Raw genomic sequence first — 23750 nt, forward strand, 5'->3', positions numbered from 1 at the left:
TCATAGGATGATTACAGCGCACGCTGTGGCGTATATCGGGACTTTCAGGAAAAGTCAACTAGCCAATAACGAATAAAATCAATGAGGGCTACCGTTTATGTACTAACCAGATGGCGCCACTGTTGAGTAAGGTCCGAAGTACAGTCAGTCATTGTTATTTGCCATCATTATCTTCCTCGCGTTTTTGCCACGGCACATGGGAGCCTGGGTCCACTTGGCAACTAATCCCAAGAATTGGCGTAGGTACTATTTACGAAAGCGACTACCATCTGACCTTCCAACCCAAAGGGTAAACTAGGCCTTATCGGGATTAGTCCGGTTTCCTCACGATGTTTTCCTTAACCGAAAAGCGACTGGTAATTGTCAAATCATATTTCGTACATAAGTTCCGAAAAACTCATTGGTACGAGTCGGGGTTTGAACCCGAGACCTCCGGATTGAAAGTCGCACGCCCCCACCGCTAGGCCACCAGCGCTTATCGCTAGGCCACCATTGCTTATACGCTGCACATAAGCGTTGTCATTTTTAACTAAAATAGCCGTTGAATAAACTCGTATATTATATCTTAGTTACAGTCTGGCAAAAAAGAGTAGAAATTAAAAAGTGGCAACACTGTAGTGATGTCCCGTTTTTCTAAGATTGATTTGAAAGGGACGGCACTACAGTGTTGCCACTTGTTAATTTCTACTCTTTTTTGCCAGACTGTAAGCCCGATGAAAACACCGGTTTTTGCAAGGAAACGAATATCATGTTCCTTTTACTTTAATGAATATTGTCACTTAAAAAGTCACAAATAAAGCATAGACATTAAAGTAGTGTTGTCTATGTGAAAATGTTGACTTTTTTTACTAACAATATTAGCAAAATTCTGGAATCCTTTTGTAAATTCATGACTCACAACCAACTACTGAAAACTGTACACGTGAATATAATCTAATATTTAATTATATAATTGCGAGAAAAAATCGTTTGAGATCTAAATATATAAAGGAACTTAAATAAAAAGAAAAACTTAAATTATTCTAAATTTTAAATAATATAAACAAATATTTATACTAGTGCTTAGAATAACTGTAATTAAATTAGTACTTTTAATTAATAACAAAATGACAAATGCAAAACTGCTAGTACATCGTAATGTTTATATTATAAATAATAAAAAATACTAGAAGTTAGACCGAAAGGAAAAGCTATCTACAGATATTGTCAAATAACACTATACTATTGCTGTGCTCCTCACGCAAAAGTTGTGAGAAAGTGAAACAGAAATAGTACCTTATTTCATATTTTAGCGCCGTCAAACACAAATAAGCATAAGATTGTGACACGAGTATAGAAAAAAATCATATTGTCCTTACAAAGCATACCGAGAGAAATGATCATTCAAAAAATAGTTTTTTTTAAATATATATATAAAGGCGAAACAAATGCCTATAATAATCGTAAATTCATTGAGCCCGTAATATCATTTCAAACCAAAACGATAACCTGAAATTAGAAAGAATTGTAAAATGGCATAGATATGTACCTATCTGTAAATTTTTATTTTTATTACTTACCTCCAATTACCTACTCGATGTACAGTCAAAGATTTTAATTTCGGACCCATTTTGTACCTTGTCATAGTATAGTATGAGGTCTCTATCGACTTTCATATTGGGTCACAAATTAAAATCTGCGGGCGAACCGTGACGTATGATTTTTGTACGCACTTGCGCAAAAATAAGTAGCTACATTTTATACCAAGTATACGAATAAATAATTCATACATTTTACGAAAAATGCATATTAGTCGCCGACATTGTTTTTTATTACTAATCATTAATTATATTAAAGTGATAACACGTGTTGTTCTATCCACAAATAAATTTATGAATCCTGGTCACGGCACCAAACTGTAATTAACTCATTCGAAATCCTGATTTTCACGCATTATTATTTACTTCAATGGGACTTAATCACGTACAAGCTTCAAAATTACCTTCGACGTTCGGTGTGCGGCGAGAACACGGAGTTAATGCCGTCCTCGAAACGTTGGAGGTAATTTTATTAGAAGTGCTACTGTCGCTTACGGTTGATGAATCCGTGAACTAATTTCAGAGGAGACAACATGTTTGGTGCAATTTTTACAACTCCTTTCAACAACTCAAAACTGACATAAGATCATTTCAACAACAACCCTTTGTAAACTTGACACATGTAAGTTCTCTTGTTGTTTACGCATCTTTGAGATTTCGATCTCAAACAAACGATCCTTTCAAAAGCCCATCAATTTCAAAGATCAGCTCAAATATAACATTTGTATTGACACATACCACTTACTCATTTGACAGTTCAGACTTAGAACCAGTCAGCGTTCTGCTCGTTCGTTCTGTTCTCTTACGCTTCAAGTCAATAGCGTCAAGTATAAGTTGCCTCATATCGTTGTAACATTTTTCTAACATGGGACTATATTTTTGACGCAATCTGTACATTTCAACAGTTTTGACACTCAAATATAAGGTCATTTTAAAGACATAAAGTACTAAATCGAAAGCCTGTCTAGAAGTTCTGTTGCCACTTACGCTTCAAGTCGATAGCGTCAAGAATCGGTTGCCTCCTGTGGTTGTAGCGCGTGCGGGATACGATATCTGCTCCCATCTTTAATTTTAAGTAAGCAACTATATGTATGACGCAATGTATACATCTCCTTTCAACATCTCAACACTTTCAAATACCAGTCTATATAACACCCAGGTGTGTTTGACACATTAGAAATTTTGTTGCCGCTTACGCTTCAAGTCGATAGCGTCAAGAATGGGTTGCCGCTTGTGGTTGTAGCGCGCGCGGAGTTGCTCGATCTCGGCCTCCATCTCGGAGTCCAGGCTCTCCATGCGGGCTTCTAGCTCCGACACCGATAGGAAAGTTAGCTGGAAACAAAACAAAATGGTATAAAAATTCATACTTAATATTATAAATGCGAATATGGTCTCGCCGGAAGATCAGCGCTGACTCTCGGGTCAGCATTATGCTGAGGCGAGACCATTTTCGTGGTAATTAACTCCTACCTATTTTATAAATGCTTATAGTTTTAGTTATACTTCTGTATGTAATTTTAGTTTTAAGTTTATCACGAATAAAACATTTGATTCTTAATTCTTGAAAGTGTATCTGTCTGTCTGTTACCTCTTCACGCTTAAACCGCTGAACCGATTTAGTTGAAATTCACCCCTCCCTCACCCCTTTTCTTGATCCCCTCCCGCCTCATAAACGTGTGACGTAATTAATGGATGAGCCCTTGGGGTGGTATTCCACCAGCCCAATTTCTTTGTCTAATGTCAATGCGTCTCACTTTCTCATTAAGCAAAATCGAAGACGCAATACATATTGGACAAATAAATTGGAAAGGTCCAATACCATTCTTACGAATTCCGTGTTTCCTTTTTTTGTTATGATGTTTGATATAAAATATTTTAATAACTATAGCTAATCATGAAGAATCATAGTTAGTCATGTTAATCACTCTTTAGGGTAGTATTCTTTTCTTAACCCTACTTAAGCAAAAAAATTCTAAATTCAAAGCTTGACACTTTTTTCATTACTCACAATAAGGCGAAAAAAAAAAATTGACAACCCAACCATGCGAACGCTATGCAAGCATGGACTGACGCAACTTGATACCGGTATTCAGACCGGTATGACCGGCCAGTAAGTAGTGTCCAGCGAGGTGGTGTTTTTGCCTTCAAACATTCTAATAATCAGAGCCCGGAATTTTCGCGGCAAAACAAAAGCCTGTCGCTATATTGCTAGAGTTAGAAACATTTTTTTATCGATATCGATAGTTGGGTAATGAAAGAAAAAAATGGTCTTCAATTAAAACATATATAGGTATTTAATAAGTAAATTTAAGTAAGATTTTCATAAAATTACATAGAAAAGATGCAATTTCTTCTTCGAAATCTACGTCAGTAATGTACCACACAGCAGAACATGACATTATATGTGTAATTCTCATCCAAAAGGGTACTTATTGTCGGTTGTCAATAAGGCGCTATTTCCATATAGCTTCAATTTGAAATCACCCTTATCGACAAGCGACAATGTGGTACCTTTTGATTGAAAACGTCACATATTTGGTTTGTGACAGTGATAGTAGATAATCATTATCATTAATTTCTCAAACTTCTCTGGGAGTAAACAGTTTCGTTTATCACTATAAAGCCATTTATGTATACTATTAAATTATGTATACTAATCGTATTTGTTTGTATATAATTTTATACAAACCTCACAATTGAATTTTTATGAAATATTCTTTTTATTTGGTTGACCGTCTTTGTCTTCTATTACACAACTATCGTTATCGATAAAAAAATGTTACTAAATCTAGCATAATTGCGACAGTCTTTTGATTTGCCGTAAAAAATCCGGGGTCTGCTAATAATTCTAGTTAATCATGAAGAATAGTTAGTAATGTTATTCACTCATCAGGATAGTCCATTCTTTTGGTAACCGTACTAATAATAAGAAAAAAATTCTTACCAGCTTTTGACACTTGTTTACTGTCAATAAAACGACATATAATAGAATAGACTACCCAATCACCACTCCATGCGCTACGCAAGCCTGGACTTACGCAACTTGATACCGGTATGGAAACCGGTACCGGTACCGGTAATACCGGTCACTGAGTGGTGTCGAGCGGTAGGAGGCTGACGACGTGAAGTTGACTTACGAATTCCATGTTGCCGTCTTCGACTAAAGCGCGTTGGAAGGCGAGGGCTCCCGCATCGCCTACTATACCTTCCGCCCTAAAAAAAAAGTTTTATGTGTTATTAGTACCAATACATTGCACACTTTAACCCTTTATAAGGCATACGGGTGTCAGGAATTATGCAAAATTGAACCAAATCACTTTAAAATAAAGTTCAAATCAGGTGGGAAATATATTCCCTCTGCCTTATAAAGGCTTAAACAAATAAAAAAATGGTACAATAATACAAGAGTTTTGTTTTTTTTAAACTATTGTATGGATAATATTGCTTCGTCATTTTGAAACAATTCTAATCGATTCTGAATCGACAAAAACTGTTAATAATCTAAGTACCGCAGCTAGATTTCATGAGAGGCGTTTATAAATAGACTTATATTGGCCGGGATATAGACCGTGATTGTCTTTAACTTCTTTTCTTTGTAACTGCGTCGAAATATCGGGAGCTCATAAATAATACAAAAGGTAATCACGGTCTATATCCCGGTCAATATAAGTCTAGTGAAACTAACCGTGAATCATTCAAAATTCTAATATTATAGTTCACTAAATGGTTGTATAATGATTATTAAAGTTCTATAATCAGTTTATAATGCATATTTCAGTTTAGTTAGAAGTGTCATACAGTATCCAAGACTAGAATGTATACCTGACGGTGTCATCTCCAGGTAGCCTTAAAGGGCCGGTGAGCGTGCCATTAGCCGTGCCAATGTTGAGATGATTCACTTCCTTCTTCTCGAAATGCTCGAGAAACAGCGGACGGTATTTCGGCCGGTTAGTGTCCATCGGGTCTGTGTCGTGGCCTGCAAGAAAAACGGGAAAAAAATATGATAAGGCTCTGAACAGGGAATTGGACATACGCTGTTATTCTATCGAGTAACATATCAAAAATGTGGCTGCAGAGAACGAAGAAATGTTTTGGATTTCCTTATCTTTATTGCGTAAATGTCCTGAAATAACTATAGTTTGGCCCAGGACTGTCTCATTTGAAACATAGACAGAGATAATCATATTGGCTTTGTCTAACGCTAGTACTAGCACCCAAAAGAAAGGAATGAGTATAGTTTTCCTGGTTCTTACTGACTGTCAGGTTGTGTATGCCAGACTATAGTTTCTATGCCAATTATTGGGATCATTTTCCAAGCACTTATGACCAGCGGCATAAAGCCGGGACAATGCAAGGAAGAAGGACTGAAACAATTAAACCGAATTTGATGTCATATCGCAATGTAAATGCATTGTTTCATATTAGCAGTCTTGTACCGGCAGTCTGTGCTGCCCCTCTCTGTGCCGCCTGTTTACGTCGTTCTTTGATGGCCGAAAAGTGTGGGCACTAGAGGACCCACATAGCGTTATAAGACACTTTTATTTGGCTTCACTGCGTAAAATTGTTTCTTTGTATATTTGATTCAAATCTTGTAACTTAAATTTGGACCACTTCCTAATGACTTATATGGGCTCTAGGGTACCCACGTCATATACTCACGTTTTATGGTGGCGAGGTCCGCGTCGGGCTTATTAATAACCAGTGCCCAGGTCGTGGGTCAGATATGTTCCATTTCATGTGGGCTCTAGTGTGCCCACGTCATATACTCACGTTTCATGGTGGCGAGGTCCGCGTCGGGCTCATTAATAACCATAGTGCCCAGGTCGTGTGTCAGTTCAGTACCATCTCGTGTGGGCACTAGAGTGCCCTCATCCCGTTTCTTCATTGTTGCGTCGTCATAGCCCTCGCCCTGGTCACAAAAGAGTATAAATTGTGCCATTTTCAACCAAAAGAGTATTTATTGTCGTTTGTCAGTAAGGCGCTATTTCCATATAACTTCAATTAGAAATCAACCTTATCGACAATGTGGTACCTTTTGGTTGAAAACATCACAATTGATCAATATTCAATGGAAGACCTACCGAACTGTGTCACTTTAATTATAGCACAAAAAGTAAGAAAGAGTATTTGTACCATGAACAATGTATAAAAAAACATGGCAGTATTTTAGATAGGAAATCTACTTTTAGTTTAACTTTTTTTTTGAGACAATGGTTAAAGTCTATGTCATCACGCCATCACTGTCTGGGCATGCCCCACAGAAATAAATATACCATAGAAGACGCAAATGCATCTACTTCGCGTGTCCGAACCCCGACCAAGCGTCGAGGTTGACCGTCGCTCTTTACAGTCCACGCGCGTCAGTTGTTGCAGCCGGACGTTCGTGAAAACTTAAAAAATACTTCGTTGGATGATAATTAACTGCAACAGCCCAAAAATTGCGAGCACCCAAAGGCAAGAACATATTTCCTATCACAGATAAGTAATATTAAAATTATATTATGCGTAAATTTTGTATGAAAAAGTCGGCACGCTTGGTTTCAATACAAATCGTGGTATTTGCGTCATCTAGCGTATATATTAAATCTGTGGCCCCTTTATCACATTAGCGCCTTCCTCAAAGGCATCCAGTCACTTATTGACACCTTACTCAGCAACTGGCCCGGAAAAAACACGTCGTGGGGTCTTGAAATCAACGGAGAGGCCTTTGCCCAGCGGTGGGACACCGTAATAGGCTAAGTAAAAAAAAACCGGCCAAGTGCGAGTCGGACTCGCGCACGAACGGTTCCGTACCATTACGGAAAAAAACAGCAAAAAAAATCACGTTTGTTGTATGGGAGCCCCATTTAAATATTTATATTATTCTGTTTTTAGTATTTGTTGTTATAGCGGCAACAGAAATACATCATCTGTGAAAATTTCAACTGTCTAGCTCTCACGGTTCATGAGATACAGCCTGGTGACAGACAGACGGACGGACAGACGGACAGACGGACGGACAGACGGACAGCGGAGTCTTAGTAATAGGGTCCCGTTTTTACCCTTTGGGTACGGAACCCTAAAAAATGGTACACTAAAGTAAGTGGTTACTTACAGCGCCAGCAATGATTTTGCCGTCCGGCGTGACGGTGGGTTGCTGCCTGAAGGCCTGTGTTTCTCGGATTTCTCTCGCCTCGGCTATCATACTGCTTAGTATTGACGGGTGTTTCGCGTTACCTGTAATTAATATCGCGTTACCTGTAATTAACATCGCGTTAATCGCGTTAACAAGTAAGGGGTGTACAGAAAAAAAAAACACACTTCAAATGAAAAAAACTGATGCAATAGGGAATATTACGCGAAACTCTGAAAGGGGCGCCACTACCACAACCTGAGGGTCTATCGCGAAACAAGAAAATCGAAATTTCGTTATCTAACATCTCACTCTTGCATATTCGAGCGATAAAGAGGCAGATAGCGAAATTTCGGATTCGCGCTTGCCGGTAGGCCCTCTGTAAACAAACCGCTTTGATGCATCAAGGTCATATTTTATTATCTATGAAACCTTGTCAAAAACCTGTTAAAGGTACAGTATGTATAAGTTACTCTATGGTTTACTAAAAAGGCTAGTGCTGTACTCTGGTGGCAGAACATTGCAGTAATATCCCCTATTGAGGATTTTTGGATTACTAGAATATAAATCTACTTTTAATTTAAATAATTATCAGTTTTTTTATGACTAAATTTTCTGTCGGAGTGATAAGAAGCTTTTTCCTAGCGCATTCAGTGGCAGCTTTTTACGGAGCTTTTTTTCATATTTGCCTGCACCATCCCAACACCTCCTGGAGTTGTAAACGTTTTTTGCCTGTTTTATCCTACCCTAAAATACTCTTAATTTGAGCCATAATGGAAAAATTTGCGTTATTAATTTCTAGGTCGTCGAAAATCATACAATTTCCTTCGTACAAAAAGTAGCATTTTGTAACAGACGGGCTTATAAGGCTTCCGTCTGCCATTTTGACTACTACAAAAGCAGGCGTGACTCACTCCGCGATTTCGTTGCGCCGCTATAAGTACATGCGGCCGCCCCCAATTCTGGTGTCTAGCCATAGTAGTTGCCGCGCACCGCTACGGAACGGACGCCTGTTCGCGCTTGCGCCACCTAGCGGTCATATCTGTCGTAATTGACGCGTTTTGTTAGAGTGAATCTTCTCTACCTAGTACTATTATTTATTCTGTAGCAAAAGTAAGAGTAAATGTGACGAGGTCTAGACAAAGGTCCTACTTTGTCGCTTACCATAAGGACGAGATTTGCTTGTCTTTATACGAATAACCTACCAGTATCAAAGCGTCCATAAGCACCATAAGGCAAGCGACAAAGTGGGACCTTTTTGCTTGGAAACGACACAAATAATAAAATATTAAATTACCAATAAACTCGTGTGTTAGCAGGTACTCCGCTGTGGCTCTTTCTTCCGGATTCTTTATAAGGCACTGCGTAACGAAATCGATGAATTCTGGCGACCATTGGTCTGGTTCTCTGGAAAAAAGAAACGACTGATCAGTGTCAACTGTCAAAACTAGTAATTTTGCCGTTTAATCCTTAAATGCATCTGAAGGACTGCCTGCCTACTGGATCACTCCATCCTAGTCGCGCATATAGCATAGTGAGACAGATATAGCTGTAGCTATGTTCACCTGAAGGACGGCGGCGGTTTGGTCGGTATCATGAAGATGGCCCTCATGGGGTGTATGTCGCCGTAGGGCGGCTTGCCCTCCGCCATCTCCAGCGCCGTGATGCCGAGAGACCAGATGTCGGCCACGCAGTCGTAGCCGATCTCCTGAATCACTTCCGGCGCCATCCAGAACGGTGTGCCGATTACTGTGTTGCGTTTGGCCATTGTGTCCTGAAAGAATAATTTGCAGTTTAAAAAATAGCCCACGAGAAAACGATGAAAGTCCCAATCTCAGACATAAAATATCTTCTCATACCACAACTCACAAATTATGTCCCACCACAAGTTCAGAGCCAAACAAAATATACAGAGCTTGGACCGATACTAATCTACAGGTACTTACAGTAAGTTGTCCAGCGACTCCAAAGTCAGCCAGTTTTGTGTTGACGAGACTGTTCTACCCCTTGATATCGCGGTAGATCAGGTGATTAGTTTTTCCTTGGGGTTTTCTTGTGGACACTCTATGATGTCCCTTCAGATGCTACATACATTTGCTTATGGACTTTCAAACAAATCACTTTCAGGGGCTCATGACAGCGCGTTCAGAAGTAGAGCTCGAATAAGAGGAGAGTAGATACGCTTTATTGTAACTGCAAGGTCATGGCTTCTAAGCCTATGTTGTAGGACTCATCCAATAGAAGACTTCTGTACTTACTGTAAGTTGTCCAGTAACCCCAAGGTCAGCCAGTTTGGCGTGACCTTCAGTATTGAGGAGTATGTCCCCCGCCTTGATGTCGAGGTGGATCTTTAGTATTCTTGTGGACACTACGATGTTCATACATACATACAGTTGCATATACTATAGGACTATTACTTACAGTAAGTTGCCCAGCAACTACAAAGTCAGCCAGTTTGGCGTGACCCTCGGTGTTGAGGAGTATGTTCCCCGCCTTGATGTCGCGGTGGATCTTACGTCGCCGGTGCAGGTACTCCAGGCACTTGAGAGTTTCACACAGTATGGTCTCTATTTCATCGTTAAAATCTTCTTGTTCCTCTTCGATGTTTCTACAGATGATGAACCGACACTAATGTACAGGAGCACTTACGGTAAGTTGTCCAGCGACTCCAAAGTCAGCCAGTTTGGCGTGACCCTCGGTGCTGAGGAGTATGTTCCCCGCCTTGATGTCGCGGTGGGTCTTTAGTATTCTTGTGGACACTACGATGTTCATACATACATACAGTTGCATATACTATAGGACTATTACTTACAGTAAGTTGCCCAGCAACTACAAAGTCAGCCAGTTTGGCGTGACCCTCGGTGTTGAGGAGTATGTTCCCCGCCTTGATGTCGCGGTGGATCTTGCGTCGCCGGTGCAGGTACTCCAGGCACTTGAGCGTTTCACACAGTATGGTCTCTATTTCATCGTTAAAATCTTCTTGTTCCTCTTCGATGTTTCTACAGATGATGAACCGACACTAATGAACAGGAGCACTTACGGTAAGTTGTCCAGCGACTCCAAAGTCAGCCAGTTTGGCGTGACCCTCTGTGTTGAGGAGTATGTTCCCCGCCTTGATGTCGCGGTGGGTCTTTAGTATTCTTGTGGACACTACGATGTTCATACATACGTTTACAGTTGCATTACTATAGGACTACTTGCAGTAAGTTGTCCAGCGACTCCAAAGTCAGCCAGTTTGGCGTGACCCTCGGTGTTGAGGAGTATGTTCCCCGCCTTGATGTCGCGGTGGGTCTTTAGTATTCTTGTGGACACTACGATGTTCATACATACATACATTATAATAAGACTGAGGAGATAGTGCAGTGACGCTACGGCGCACTTGTATGGAGAAAGGAAACATTGTATAATGCTCTAAATTGTATAATTGTATAATGCTTTAAATATCGCGGCCATAAGCCTCAATTTCTGTCCATATGTAGTGGTACTCTATGTTACATAATTAGACATTTAACCTATAGGTATAGACACTTAGCCGTAAGAGACTTGACTGACAGACTGACCAACGTAAATCCATAGTAGCTAAGGTTATTAGCACTAGCACCTATCTTCATCTTTAGACATACTTTTTTTTTTTTTTTTCAATCTAGTTTTTAATTCACTAACTGGTCGCCCAAGATACAGGCTATGCCTAGTTTGGGGACCCCTGTTCATACTGTTTTAAATGTACCGCTGTATACGCGCAACCTGGACCTCATGTATACTCAATCTGCAAATTCCCATCTTTGTGTGCAAAATAAATATATTTTTCATTTTTTTTTTTTCATTTTCATTTTTTCATACAGTTGCATATACTATAGGACTATTACTTACAGTAAGTTGCCCAGCAACTACAAAGTCAGCCAGTTTGGCGTGACCCTCGGTGTTGAGGAATATGTTCCCCGCCTTGATGTCGCGGTGGATCTTGCGTCGCCGGTGCAGGTACTCCAGGCACTTGAGCGTTTCACACAGTATGGTCTCTATTTCATCGTTAAAATCTTCTTGTTCCTCTTCGATGTTTCTACAGATGATGAACCGACACTAATGTACAGGAGCACTTACGGTAAGTTGTCCAGCCACTCCAAAGTCAGCCAGTTTGGCGTGACCCTCTGTGTTGAGGAGTATGTTCCCCGCCTTGATGTCGCGGTGGATCTTGCGTCGCCGATGCAGGTACTCCAGGCCCTTAAGCGTGTCACACAGTATGGTCGCTATTTCATCTTCTGAGAGGGTCTTCTTGCGGAGCCTCATGATGTCGGAGACGGAGCCTGCACCGCAGTATTCCATTACGATCTGGAAAATATGTGCAAATGTAAAAGGAAGGAAAGGCTAGAATATGTTTGATTAGATGTTTTAAATTTAAATTTCGATCAAAATTTAATTTAAATAATTGATTTAATTAATTAATAATTAATAAATTTAATTTAATTTAATTTAATTCGTTTAAAATTTTAATTTCGATCAAGATGGGAAACTGTCATGTTACCAGCAGGAAAAAAATGTATAAATGTTTCGAAATTCTGTTTCAGTAGACACAATGACTAGGAAACCTTTTAGTCAACTAGTGTTACGGGGCTTAGGTGGAAAAATTAATACAGATGGTTTAAATTCTTATGACATATTTTTGTGATTTGGGTCCCTTTCCCTAAAATCGTTTACTAATTCCACCCTACACCCGTAAACTCCGTATCCTGCCCGTAAACTTCGCTCCGAAATTTTTATAATTTTTAATGCATAAAATATTGGGCACAAGTCAATGTCCGCCGAATGACTTAAAAACTTGGCAAGACACTTACCCAAAGGTCGGTATTTTTGAAGTAGCTGCCATAGTATTTGACAACGTAAGGACTGTCGCACTGCTGCATGATGCTGATCTCCTTGATGATCTCCTGCAGGTCCGTGTCCACTGGGACTTGCTTGATGGCGAGGACCTGACCGCTTTCTTTGTGGAGGGCCTGGAAACATGACAATCAGGATTTGTTTCGAGAATCTGTAATATATTTTTACATTCTGATTGAAGTAGATATCTTTCCTTACTTGCCAAAACCATTATATGCATCGGAAGGTCTAAGTTCTGCATAGACCAAACTGGTAGTTAAAAAAACTGATAAACCAAGTTACTTATACCGCAATTGCCTACGGTAAAATAAGCTCAAGGAAATACGATCCCATCGACACATTTACTTCAACTTTCTCTAAGCGATATCACCGCCAGTATATTTTCCTTACTTCTCTACCGATGGGTATATAGATAGAGAGAAATCTTCCACCTATTTTTACTTTGCAGTACAAAGGTCAGACAGGTATGGATTTTTTCTTAGTGTGAGGAAATTAGACTAGGATTTTAGTGTAAGATATTAACGCTAAGGTACCTTGTAAACGCTTCCATAGGACCCCTCTCCAAGCTTGCAGATGATGTCGAACACCTCCTCCGGCTGCCGAGTGAGACTCTCCTCCGAGAGCTTCTTCAACTCACTGCAACAAACAAACACAAGCTTATACACAAATCGAATGAAAGAGACAAGTTATTGACTATTTTCTTGCGCGAGAAACGTGAACATATAAATCCTATGGGAATAAAACATTGATCGTTGATGGCTCTGCTACAGCTAGTTAAGGGGCCCACTGACTATCAGTCCGTCGGACGATATCGGCCTGTCAGTTGTTCGGAACTGTTACATTTTTCTTCTGACAGGTCGGTATCGTCCGGCGGACTGATAGTCAGTGGGCCCCATTAAGGACTGCCGTTAAGAGCCGTAGAAATAATGAAATAGTATTCAGTTGATATTAGCCTGCTTACTTGTGAAAAATGTTTCGAGTATAGCTTCTGGCTAACAAAGGATGAGATTTCAAAGTAATATGCTTTTGTAAGTGTAAATTTGTGGCATTTTGTGGTATACGAAAACAAGAAAGAGACATTTCCCCGCATTCGACGCATAGAACATATAATTTCAACCCTCACCTACAATTCAGTACACTTCTAAAATATTCCATATTTTTTGCACAGGAATAAGTTACATTGTAAACATTTACTTGATAACTTTAATCAAAAAGGCCAACTTATTCAATGCAAGTTTTGAGTATAAATTAATGCTATCTACTTGACTTCCAGAGGTCCGTGTTTGGGAGGTGATAACGAGATAGCTTGACCTTAAGTGCTTCTGCATAACAGCTAGTGCGCTTTTTGCCTTTCGAGATGACAGTCGTCACCAAGTAAAATAAGATATAAGGATACCAAATCAACGATGAAGTTCTTAATAGGAGTGGCACTGCTATGTGCAGTGTTCACAGTCGCAAATGCTACCGACTGCAACGTCTGTCTCAACGGCCACTGCCACGGCTCGTCCAGCTTTTATGGAGGCATCAACAAGCTCTCTACAGGTCACATGGCCATCGACTTCAACTCCAATATCCTCTACCATTACAACGAAGGCATCAACGCCATTAACTTGGACACCAACACCATGACAGCTGTACCAATGCAAGGTAAAGGAAACTATTTAAGCGTAGACCGAGACACTGGAGATTTGTATTATTACAAGAACGCTAATTTCAACAACACCATCTATAAATATCGGCCTAAAACTGGCCAGACTGAAGTTATAAACGTCCAGATTCCTGATAATAATCCGCCTCCTTTAAACGTATTGGTACATAATGGGTCTTTATATTTCAATACTCATCGTGAATCTGGATATGATGTCGCAAGTGGATTGAACGTCTTAAAAGGATCTATGATTGAAAGAATACCTGCCTTAGAAAACGTCACTGTTAATAACATAGTGATTGACAAAAATGGAATTATGTATATCAAGTCTGGTTCTGAGGTGTACAGAGTGAAGCCAAATACGAATGAAGCTGTTTTATTTAAACAAGCTAAATACTTGATAAGTGGAGATAGGAATGGTGAAGTATATTTCTTTGGCCCAACAAATAGATACATTTACAAAGTAAATGCAGATGGGGATGACTTGATCAACATCGGAGCATACGATGCTTCTATGGATGGACGCAAGCGACCAAATCTAAAGGAGTTCATCTTTGATAAGAACGGAAATCTAATTTTCAAAGACAAATGGTCGACTTTGTACTATAAATTTAATCCAGCAAGGTGCACTTTCACATTTGAGGCAAACACAGGTCGTACTAGAATAACTAAACTGTAAACAGGAAAAAAAAACCTAGCAAACTTGAAGCATATTCAGATATAAAAATAGCTTATACTAAGTTTTAAACATAATTTCAAATAGAGTGTGGCCCGCTTGCACCATCGGAAGGTCGTCGTTAGACATGAAATTAAAGTAGGGTAGCTGTGATTAGACTGATTAGGGTGTGCTCCCGGTAGTTTTCTATACAAAATCTGTTCCGGAACCGGGAATTCCCGATTCTCGCCATACAAATTCAGGGACCGACCGGGACCTCACTAACTGTTGTTGTAAAGTAGATATGGCGGTAGAAGAATTTTTCGAAGCAGATCTTTACTTATTTTCTTATTTATGGTATTGTTTAAGGTTGCGCATTGGTATTTTAAAGTATTACACAATTCCCGTTCTTTTGCGGTTCCCGTTCTGTACAAACAGAAATTTGAATCAAATTGGTAACATAGGTTCTGTATGTATGTAACATGCTTCAAATTGCATATGTTTTCTGAAGCAGGTAGCCTCGTAGAACTAAGCTGCGGTTATTTCAAAAGCGGTTCCGCAACCGCAAAAAATGTAACGTACGGCATGCTTTATAAGCGCACGCACTTAAAAGACTGAAACCGCAAGAAATTAGACTGAAACCGCAAGAAAAAAACCGCAGTGCGTTCTAAGCCTAACAAATTTAAACCAGTTATGAAGCATATTTTTCACGGGTTTCTAATCCTTTATAAACCATTAAAGGCTAAAGCTGTAAGACGAATAAGCCAATATGTGGCCCGCTTACTTGACGTCTTAGGCTGAGAACGCACTGCGATTATTTTTTTGCGGTTTCAGAATCGCAAAAATTGTAACGTACGTACGGCATGCTTCATAAGCGCACGCACATAAAAGACTGAAACCGCAAGAAATTAATCACAGTGCGTTCTAAGCCTTACTATGCTGTAGGTACAGTCGAAGGCAAAAATATCGATCCAGACAAATGGCTCAAAAATATGTGAACACGACTTTATTGTCTAAGGTGTAAGAGCGTACACATATTTTTGAAACTTTGGTAATGTATATAATATTTATGCCCTTGACTGTACATCTACTTGTCGGTGACAAGATCATTTTAAACACCTCGCCCGCTTAGCAACTATTGCTGTTAACTGTACAACAAAGAAATCAAATGATTATTTATTTCTTGTTCCTATATATGCATTGTAGACGGCAGGTTTTTGATAAAGGTTAGTAAAGAGAGTGTGTGTACTCGAAGCACAAAGTTAGTATCGACTATAATATTTATCAGTGAGTGCAGTCAAAACAACCAAATTGTTATTATTGAATTTTATCTAGAAACAGCATATGACCTGTGACATATTGAAACAATGATAACATGTTAGGTAGAAATATGGCGTTCATTATGTTGATTATTACCTGTAAATTTGTTAACACATTTTAATAGGAAATATTACGCGAAACTCAGCGAAGGGGGCGCCATCACTACCACAATATATATAGGGTCTATCGCGAAACAAGAAAATCGAAATTTCGTTATCTAACATCTCTGTCACTCTTGCATATTCGAGCGATAAAGAGACAGATAGCGAAATTTCGGATTCGCATCTCCCGGTAGGTCCTCTGTAAGCAAACCGCCTTGATGCATCAATGTCATATTTTATTATCTCTGAAAAACTTGTCAAAGACCTGTTAAAGGTACAGTATGTATAAGTTACTCTATGGTTTACTAAAAAGGCTAGTGCTGCATTCTGGTGGCAGAACATTACAGTAATATCCCCTATTTTAAATAAAACGTTAGTAAAACTATATTTTTCGCCAGAAATATAGAAATAAATGTAAATTTTAAAGTAAATTTGTAAATTTCATTCGACAGCGTGACACGTCTTTATACGTCTACTAGCTTTTGCCCGCGACTTCGTCTGCGTGGAATCAGTAACAGCAGATATAGTAAGTTTAGCGCCTGGATAAAGTCTTATAGCAATCATTCAATTTGAGCATAATAATTACACAAGGCAACTCATTAATTATCTCAACTCCACGCTGATTCCACCCCGCTTTTCACCCTCTTAAGAGATGATTTTCGGGATAAAAACTACCCTATGTCCTTCCCCGGGAATCAAACTATCTTTATACCAAATTTCAACTAAATCGGTTCAGCGGTTTAAGCGTGAAGAGGTAACAGACAGACAGACAGACACACTTTCGCATTTATAATATTAGTATGGATTTTTGTATGGGAGTTTGTACAGCGCTCCAAGAGGGACGTTTTGGAAACTCAAACTCCTATACAATCGAATGAAATTTACACTATGGTGATTTAGTGGTAATGTTGAATATGACAGAAGCATGTCAGAAGTGATATATAATGGGACCATCCGAGGGCCTGCCACCTAGCTGGCCAAAACCAAATACTGGAACTACAAAGTTCATAATATGAACGCTCCCTTACGCGATGGAAGGTCTGCCATCTTGTGGCCTGAATCGGAAACGTAAAGTTGTCAATTATCACTTTACGCTACAGAAGTGCAACTTGCAAATAGTTTCCAAAAAGCTGAACGAATTCTCGGAAACAAAGGAAACTTCCATTTTGGAAATAGAAAATTTCGTTTCCAATAAGTACAAAAATATGAGAAATTTCCAAAATTTTTCATGTGCAAATTTCGCAGTTTTGAAAACTGACGGCACATCAGTAGTTCAAGCCAATAAACGCGGGGTTTTTGTGGTGCCCCTGCAGTTTACCAAGTTCTCATATAACCACCTTATAACTTTTGGGGGAACTTTTGTCTTTTCCATTACAGTGTGATACTTGTTATGTTAATTTGAGTAACCCGCCTTAATTACAAAATCTATTTGTCAATACTTAACATCATCCTGCCACTTTCCTCAACCTTGATTGCTATGAGCTTCCCTGTTTTATAAAATAAACATTACGGGTTCATTGGCCGAATTCCAATAACACAAAAATAAATAACCCAACCTCTTACCTTACCTATCATACTTATACTATTAACAACTTTATTCAAACCACATAAAGTTCCAATTACGAAAAATGTTACACTTTTTATAAGATTTTATTCAAAATCAAGCCGGTCGATTCTTTTATCAGCGTTACTTTAAAATGCACTCTATTTCTAATAGATCAAGGTTCAAACTAAAATTATGTAAGATACGACGTTTATACAGCAACATGTGTGTAGGCATAATTTTTCAGTGTCAACGACCAGCTATCACGAAGGGTCGGTCATTACTCAAACTATTACAGCCTGTGTCACAAGTCCGTTATTTAGAAGGGTAGTGTCAAAGCAAGCTAACTACTCATGTAGTTCTCAACATTTGCAATGACAAAATGTGATAATGCCATCATTAATGTCAAATTTCTATGAAAATATGTCGTTATTGGTGACTGGTGACACGGCCTAACTTTGTTCAGTTCAAGTCAATGCTAAGTAGCTTGGACGGACTCTACAACAGAACCTGTCTCTCAGGCAAGCAGAAAGAGTAGAAAGAGACAAGTATTAGCTCTATGGGCTATGAATCATGCAACAAAGTGCGAAAGTGTCATTGCAAACGACAAATTTCAAAAGAAATTTGACAATTGGCCATTCCACTTTTCGTTGTAAATACATACGTTTTTGACACTTTTTCGTAAAATGCATATTTTAGAATACTTGGCCATTACTTTCATTTTCTGTTTTGTGATGAAGAAAGAGGTTTAATTAGGCTATCGATCCCGATATTCCCGATAGCTTTGTTTAATAAATTACTACTTTTTTTTATTTATTTCTTATTCTATATTAAAATCTTACATTACATCAAACAGAAAAGTGCCGTGAAACACTATCGGGTTTGTATCGACACTGCATTCGTGGATACATTTTACATTTAAACATTGTTGTGGTACGTAGGAAAAACAAGAATTATATAAAGTCAAAAATGAGATTACTTAATTACAAGAAATAAAATTATCGGCGGGTAAAACAAAATAGCTCCCACTCAAGTACACAACCGGCCGTGCCGTGAATTCCTTATCGCTGGGCGACTTACGTGTCAGGAAAGTCGTAAGCGGCTCAGGTTTTCCTAAGCGTATGACAAAACATAATCACAGTAACTCAGTGGTCCTTAATTGCCTCCCATAACCATGTATGAAAATAAGGCATTTACCATTACGTTACAATCTATTAAATATTAATATATGAATTTTGGTCAACAAATTCCTACGATTTGGTTCAGGTACAATTTGGGAATACAACTTTTACACACGAATTCAATATGTATCATACTTTTTTCTGGCAATATATTAATAATTAATAAATTAATATATTAATAATTAATGTCTTCGGTTACCGCGATAGTTACTCATGAAATAAAACTATGAAAACGGATTATATCGCGTATATTGAATTTATAATACATCCCGACGTTTCGAACTCTTTACAGCGTTCGTGGTCAACGGGTGACCCGTTGACCACGAGTTCGGAACGTCGGGATGTATTATAAATTCAATATACGCGATATAATCCGTTTTCATAGTTTTATTTCATGAATATATTAATAGTCACGAAAAAGTAGAAGGACCCATTTATACTAGCACTTCACACTGTATCTTGCTAAGTTGGTGCAGATTTGCTTGGACTGAATCTAATATAGGCTCTATTATTATGCTTATGGGGTTCACAAACTTTTCCACCAGAACCAGAAAAACACCTCAATGGCGCTGTACGTCCATTCAAAACTTACCAGGAGAAATGCAAGTTTGTTTTTTTTTATGAAATAGGAGGCAAACGAGCAGACGGATCACCTGATGGTAAGCGATTACCGCCGTCCATGGACACCCGCAACACCAGAGGGGTTGTAAGTGCGTTGCCGGCCTTTAAGATGGGAATACGCTCTTTTCTTGAAGGTTTGAAGGTCATATCGATCCGGAAATACCGCAGGCGACAGTTCATTCCACAGTTTAGCTGTGCGAGGCAGGAAGTTTCTAGAGAAACGCACAGTTGAGGACCGCCAACCATCCAAGTGGTGAGGATGGTAATGTTGTCGCGTAGGGCGATGGCGAAAAGAAGCGGCAGGTATTAATCCGAACAATTCCTCGGAGCACTCCCCGTTATACACGCGATAGAAAATGCAGAGCGAGGCCACATCTCTAAGCAGCGCCAAGGAGTCAAGCCGTTCCGAAATACGCTGGCAGTCGACAATTCGAGTCGCTCTTCGCTGGATGCGGTCCAGAGGGAGAAGCTGGTATTGGGGTGCCCCTGCCCATAGATGAGAACAGTATTCCATGTGTGGGCGAACCTGCGCTTTATACAGCTGTAGGCGGTGGGCCGGCGTGAAATACTGTCTCGACCTGTTGAGCACACCGAGCTTTTTTGATATATATACGATACGATGATTTGTCAAAATAAAGATAAAAAATTCATATAGGTAGGTATCGTAGCCAGGGGGGTGTCACTGCGCAGTTTAGGTATATTTGGCCGGCGCACCGCCCGGGCAGGTGTATGGCAGTGGGCTGCCGCTCGGCTCGCACGATAGTCGTGTCACGTGGCGCTCGCGCAAAATTGAAAATACGCAATGGCTTCGAAACCTAAATCGCGATCTAATCTGTATAAATAATGTTCTGTTTACGGATGTCTGAATAAACGGAAGAACAAGGAAGCAGAAAAATCATTTTTTTTTAATTCCGGACTATATTGACCGACATATTTTCAAAGGAATAAGTACTTCTGTGGCATACCTACTTCCGTGAGAATCAGACATACTATCTCCGCCTAAAAATTTTATGTTTACAGAATCAACGTATGTAATTCCTACATATTTATCTTAAAAATAATAAATCAGTAGGTATAGGTACAAAAACTTGTCAAGTGACAACCCCGTGCCGACACTCGCAGCTCGGTCATAAAACTGCGGCGCGCAAAGAAGATTCACGGTTCGTGCGCGGTTATAAGTTTCAATTTTGCTTGCAGGCGGCGAGTGTAGGTATAATTTTGTACCTAAATCTGGCTTTTGTGAAGGAGTGAATTTTCTGTACGGTAGTACTATTAGTTATTCTGTGTCGTAGCTGGGCGGCTAGAACTTTTCCAAACGTGCCGTGCCTTATGGCAGACGAGTAGGTACTACATACGAGAAACCAACTCCGGTCGTAAAACGAGAAATAGATGAAAATACTTTTAACGACAAAATTAAAACTAACCATTAATAAAGTTTTGATTTATTATAACGTGCTTTTAAAAGGTGGGAAACGGGAAGTTTATAGACTTATTTATAACTGGAAATCTATAACACTGTTGTACTTTGGAAGATACTACAGTCCACGTAAAAATATACTATACTTACACGTAACCAAATACTATTACTTATTTTGTGACGTAACACGTAACACGTAATATTTATACTTATAGTAGGTATGTGAATGAATATGATTAATTACTTAAGTCAGATGAAGGTTTTTGTGAAATTTAGTGGAACAACTTGCCATTTATTGAGATAATGTAATATTTCTTAAAAGCCAGCAACTGTCAGCAAAGTAATTTTTAAGTTTTACTTTTTGAAGTTATCAAAAGATATCGATATACAACGCACAGCCTAACCTAAACTGTGTTAAACGCCTTGAAAATAGAAACATAAATATATTCTTTACTCTAGAACTCTACTAAGAGGTTTTTTTTGAAATTCAACCCTTAATCCTTAGGACCTAAAGGGTGTCAAAATGAAGTTGAAAGTTAAAAAACGCGGACTAATTCGCAGGCGGTAGCTCGTTGTAAATATTATAGTAAAAAAGATTTGATTACCACCAGATTACAATTAAACAAAGGCAAGATAACATTTGTTTTATTCCTTTGTTCTATTGTTTTGGGTTTTCTCATGAGCCGGACAGGTAAAAATAAGCCATAACTTCGCACACAATATTGCCACTGTTGCAGTTTTGTATTTTTTTGTTTGAGCGAGCGCAAAGCGCGAAAGAAGCTTCTTCTTTCACGGCCTGGCCACGACATTGCGTGACTGGCTTCGGCTAAGGCGACAACCATATGTGGGAACGAAATGTCCGATCGCTGTCTCGCTCCAACCTATGGTTGCCTTAGCCGAAGCCAGTCGCGCAATGTCGTGGCCAGGCCGTCAGCTTGGACGAAAATGCTTTCGTTCGTCCGACTATTCTTATCTAGAGGAGGCATTTCTCAACCAATTATCGTAAATATTTATAAGCTGTTTTTGATATTTACCAATTGCCGATGGATCTCTTTATCGATTCAATTTTGCATTTTTGTAATGGCAAAGCGGGGTTCGCGGATTCCATCGTCCAGAGCTGGTAATAATATGATAATCCATCGTATTTACATTCTAGCCACATAGCTATGGAATGCTTGATTTGAGGAAAATGTTCCCTTTTTATTTAATAACGTATCCAATACGAGGAAGCTGATTCACTACGCGTATTTCGACGTACTTACAGAAAAACTATATTTACAGTCCGTGGACTTTATATCATTGTAACAAGATGTACATTCGTATACTGAATATTCGGTCAGTTATCAGTGTACTTTAAACCAAAACTGTTTTAAAATAAATAAACAAACAGCATATGGCGACCGATATCGTTATAACAACATTAAGGCGACTGAACACACTGTGGCGTAACTAGGGGGGGGGCTGAGGGGGGGGGGGGGGGGGGCGCCATCCAAGGGGGGCCGCCAAAATGAGCAAAAGGCAGCAGCAGGGAAACTTTTGTCAGTCGTCAGGGGGCGCAAATTTGGTGACTGCCCCGGGCGCCATATCCTCTAGCTACGCCCCTGACACACTGAGACAGTCCGTAGAATGAACCCGGTAATGTACACGCAGGGCGAAGTCACGGGCAGAAGCTATTGTAAATATTGTTTTATCTAAATGAACACTAAGGAAAATAGGCGCTATTGAATGATGATGTATCTAACCCATGAATTTGGTATGTACTATGTACATAATTTCAGTTCTTTTTAAATGACTCAAGTCTTTACAAAAGACTCAATAAGAACGCATAACTAGAGTCAGGTCTCAATAAGAACTCATAACTAGAGTGAAAAACGGAGTCGAGTCGAGGACTCTAAGGAGTTGGAGGAACTTTGTCTTAACCAACACTAACGCGAACGCCGTGGGCCCGCCGCGCCGCTTCGTTTCGCGTTCGCGAGTTGTTCGCTTACGTAAGACGCTGCGTAAAGCGACAGAGTACTATAGATACCTCTCACGGTCGAATGATGATCCCTATACGACAATTCATTTTTACATATAGTTATACTATGAATATTCTCAAATGATTTTTACGTCTAAGATCCTAATCTGTTAAACACAAGCCATTGTTTCTTTTCTGCGAGCGCTCGGCCATTGTGTCTAAGCGCGTGCGATTGTGTCTGAGCGCTTGGCATGCGCTCAGACGCAATGGCCGACCGCTCGCACAAAAGAAACAATGGCTTTTGTTTAACAGATAATAGGGTCTTATAGGTGTATAAATCATTTGAAAAAAAACTTTTGTCCACAGTTTTAGAAATTAAACATTGAAGTAATAAATAACATCCCAACGGTTAGAACCAAAATGATGAATTTTGGAATGATGCCATTCAGTTATCGAGCATTTCGCTCGTCCATGTCCGTACATGTATTGGCGCGGGCGAGACGCACGATAACTAAATAACATGATGCAAATCAAATATCATTCTGATGTCAGTGTACGCTCGAATTGGACTGTGTATTAAAACATATAACCTGAATTCCTGAAGTTCAATAGACGGAAGGATATTGACTCTGCCGAAAGGCTCTTAGACACCGCTATTCATACGAGACACCTGACACCATTGTTAGATACATTATAGACGGAGAGCTAGTCCCGAAAAATAGGGCACAATTGAGCATAGAAACTAG

At 39.3% G+C, this 23750-nt stretch overlaps 3 protein-coding genes across 4 annotated transcripts in view; 1 reads left to right on the top strand and 2 right to left on the bottom strand.

Moving 5' to 3' along the window:
* Nucleotides 1-23750, bottom strand: part of LOC134756102 (phospholipid scramblase 3-like) — a 455878-nt gene that overhangs the window by 53879 nt on the left and 378249 nt on the right. The gene's annotated exons all lie outside the window — the stretch shown is intronic.
* LOC134756097 (serine/threonine-protein kinase hippo) overlaps nucleotides 676-23750 on the bottom strand; it is a 47929-nt gene continuing 24854 nt past the window's right edge. For both annotated transcript variants that reach the window (XM_063692909.1, XM_063692908.1), the window contains exons 2-11: nucleotides 13095-13197; nucleotides 12519-12677; nucleotides 11788-12015; nucleotides 9255-9463; nucleotides 8987-9096; nucleotides 7672-7793; nucleotides 6348-6486; nucleotides 5400-5553; nucleotides 4715-4790; nucleotides 676-2909 (exon numbers count right to left, since the gene is read on the bottom strand). In XM_063692909.1, the coding sequence (XP_063548979.1) occupies nucleotides 2751-2909; nucleotides 4715-4790; nucleotides 5400-5553; nucleotides 6348-6486; nucleotides 7672-7793; nucleotides 8987-9096; nucleotides 9255-9463; nucleotides 11788-12015; nucleotides 12519-12677; nucleotides 13095-13197 (1459 nt within the window). In that variant the 3' untranslated portion in view covers nucleotides 676-2750. The remainder of the gene's footprint in view (nucleotides 2910-4714; nucleotides 4791-5399; nucleotides 5554-6347; nucleotides 6487-7671; nucleotides 7794-8986; nucleotides 9097-9254; nucleotides 9464-11787; nucleotides 12016-12518; nucleotides 12678-13094; nucleotides 13198-23750) is intronic.
* Nucleotides 13968-14917, top strand: LOC134756182 (uncharacterized). Its single transcript, XM_063693009.1, has one exon. It carries the CDS (start codon nucleotides 13968-13970, stop codon nucleotides 14886-14888), a length of 921 nt encoding a protein of 306 aa, XP_063549079.1. The 3' UTR covers nucleotides 14889-14917.

Source organism: Cydia strobilella, chromosome 3, assembly GCF_947568885.1.
Source record: "Cydia strobilella chromosome 3, ilCydStro3.1, whole genome shotgun sequence".
Classification (NCBI taxonomy): domain Eukaryota; kingdom Metazoa; phylum Arthropoda; class Insecta; order Lepidoptera; family Tortricidae; genus Cydia; species Cydia strobilella.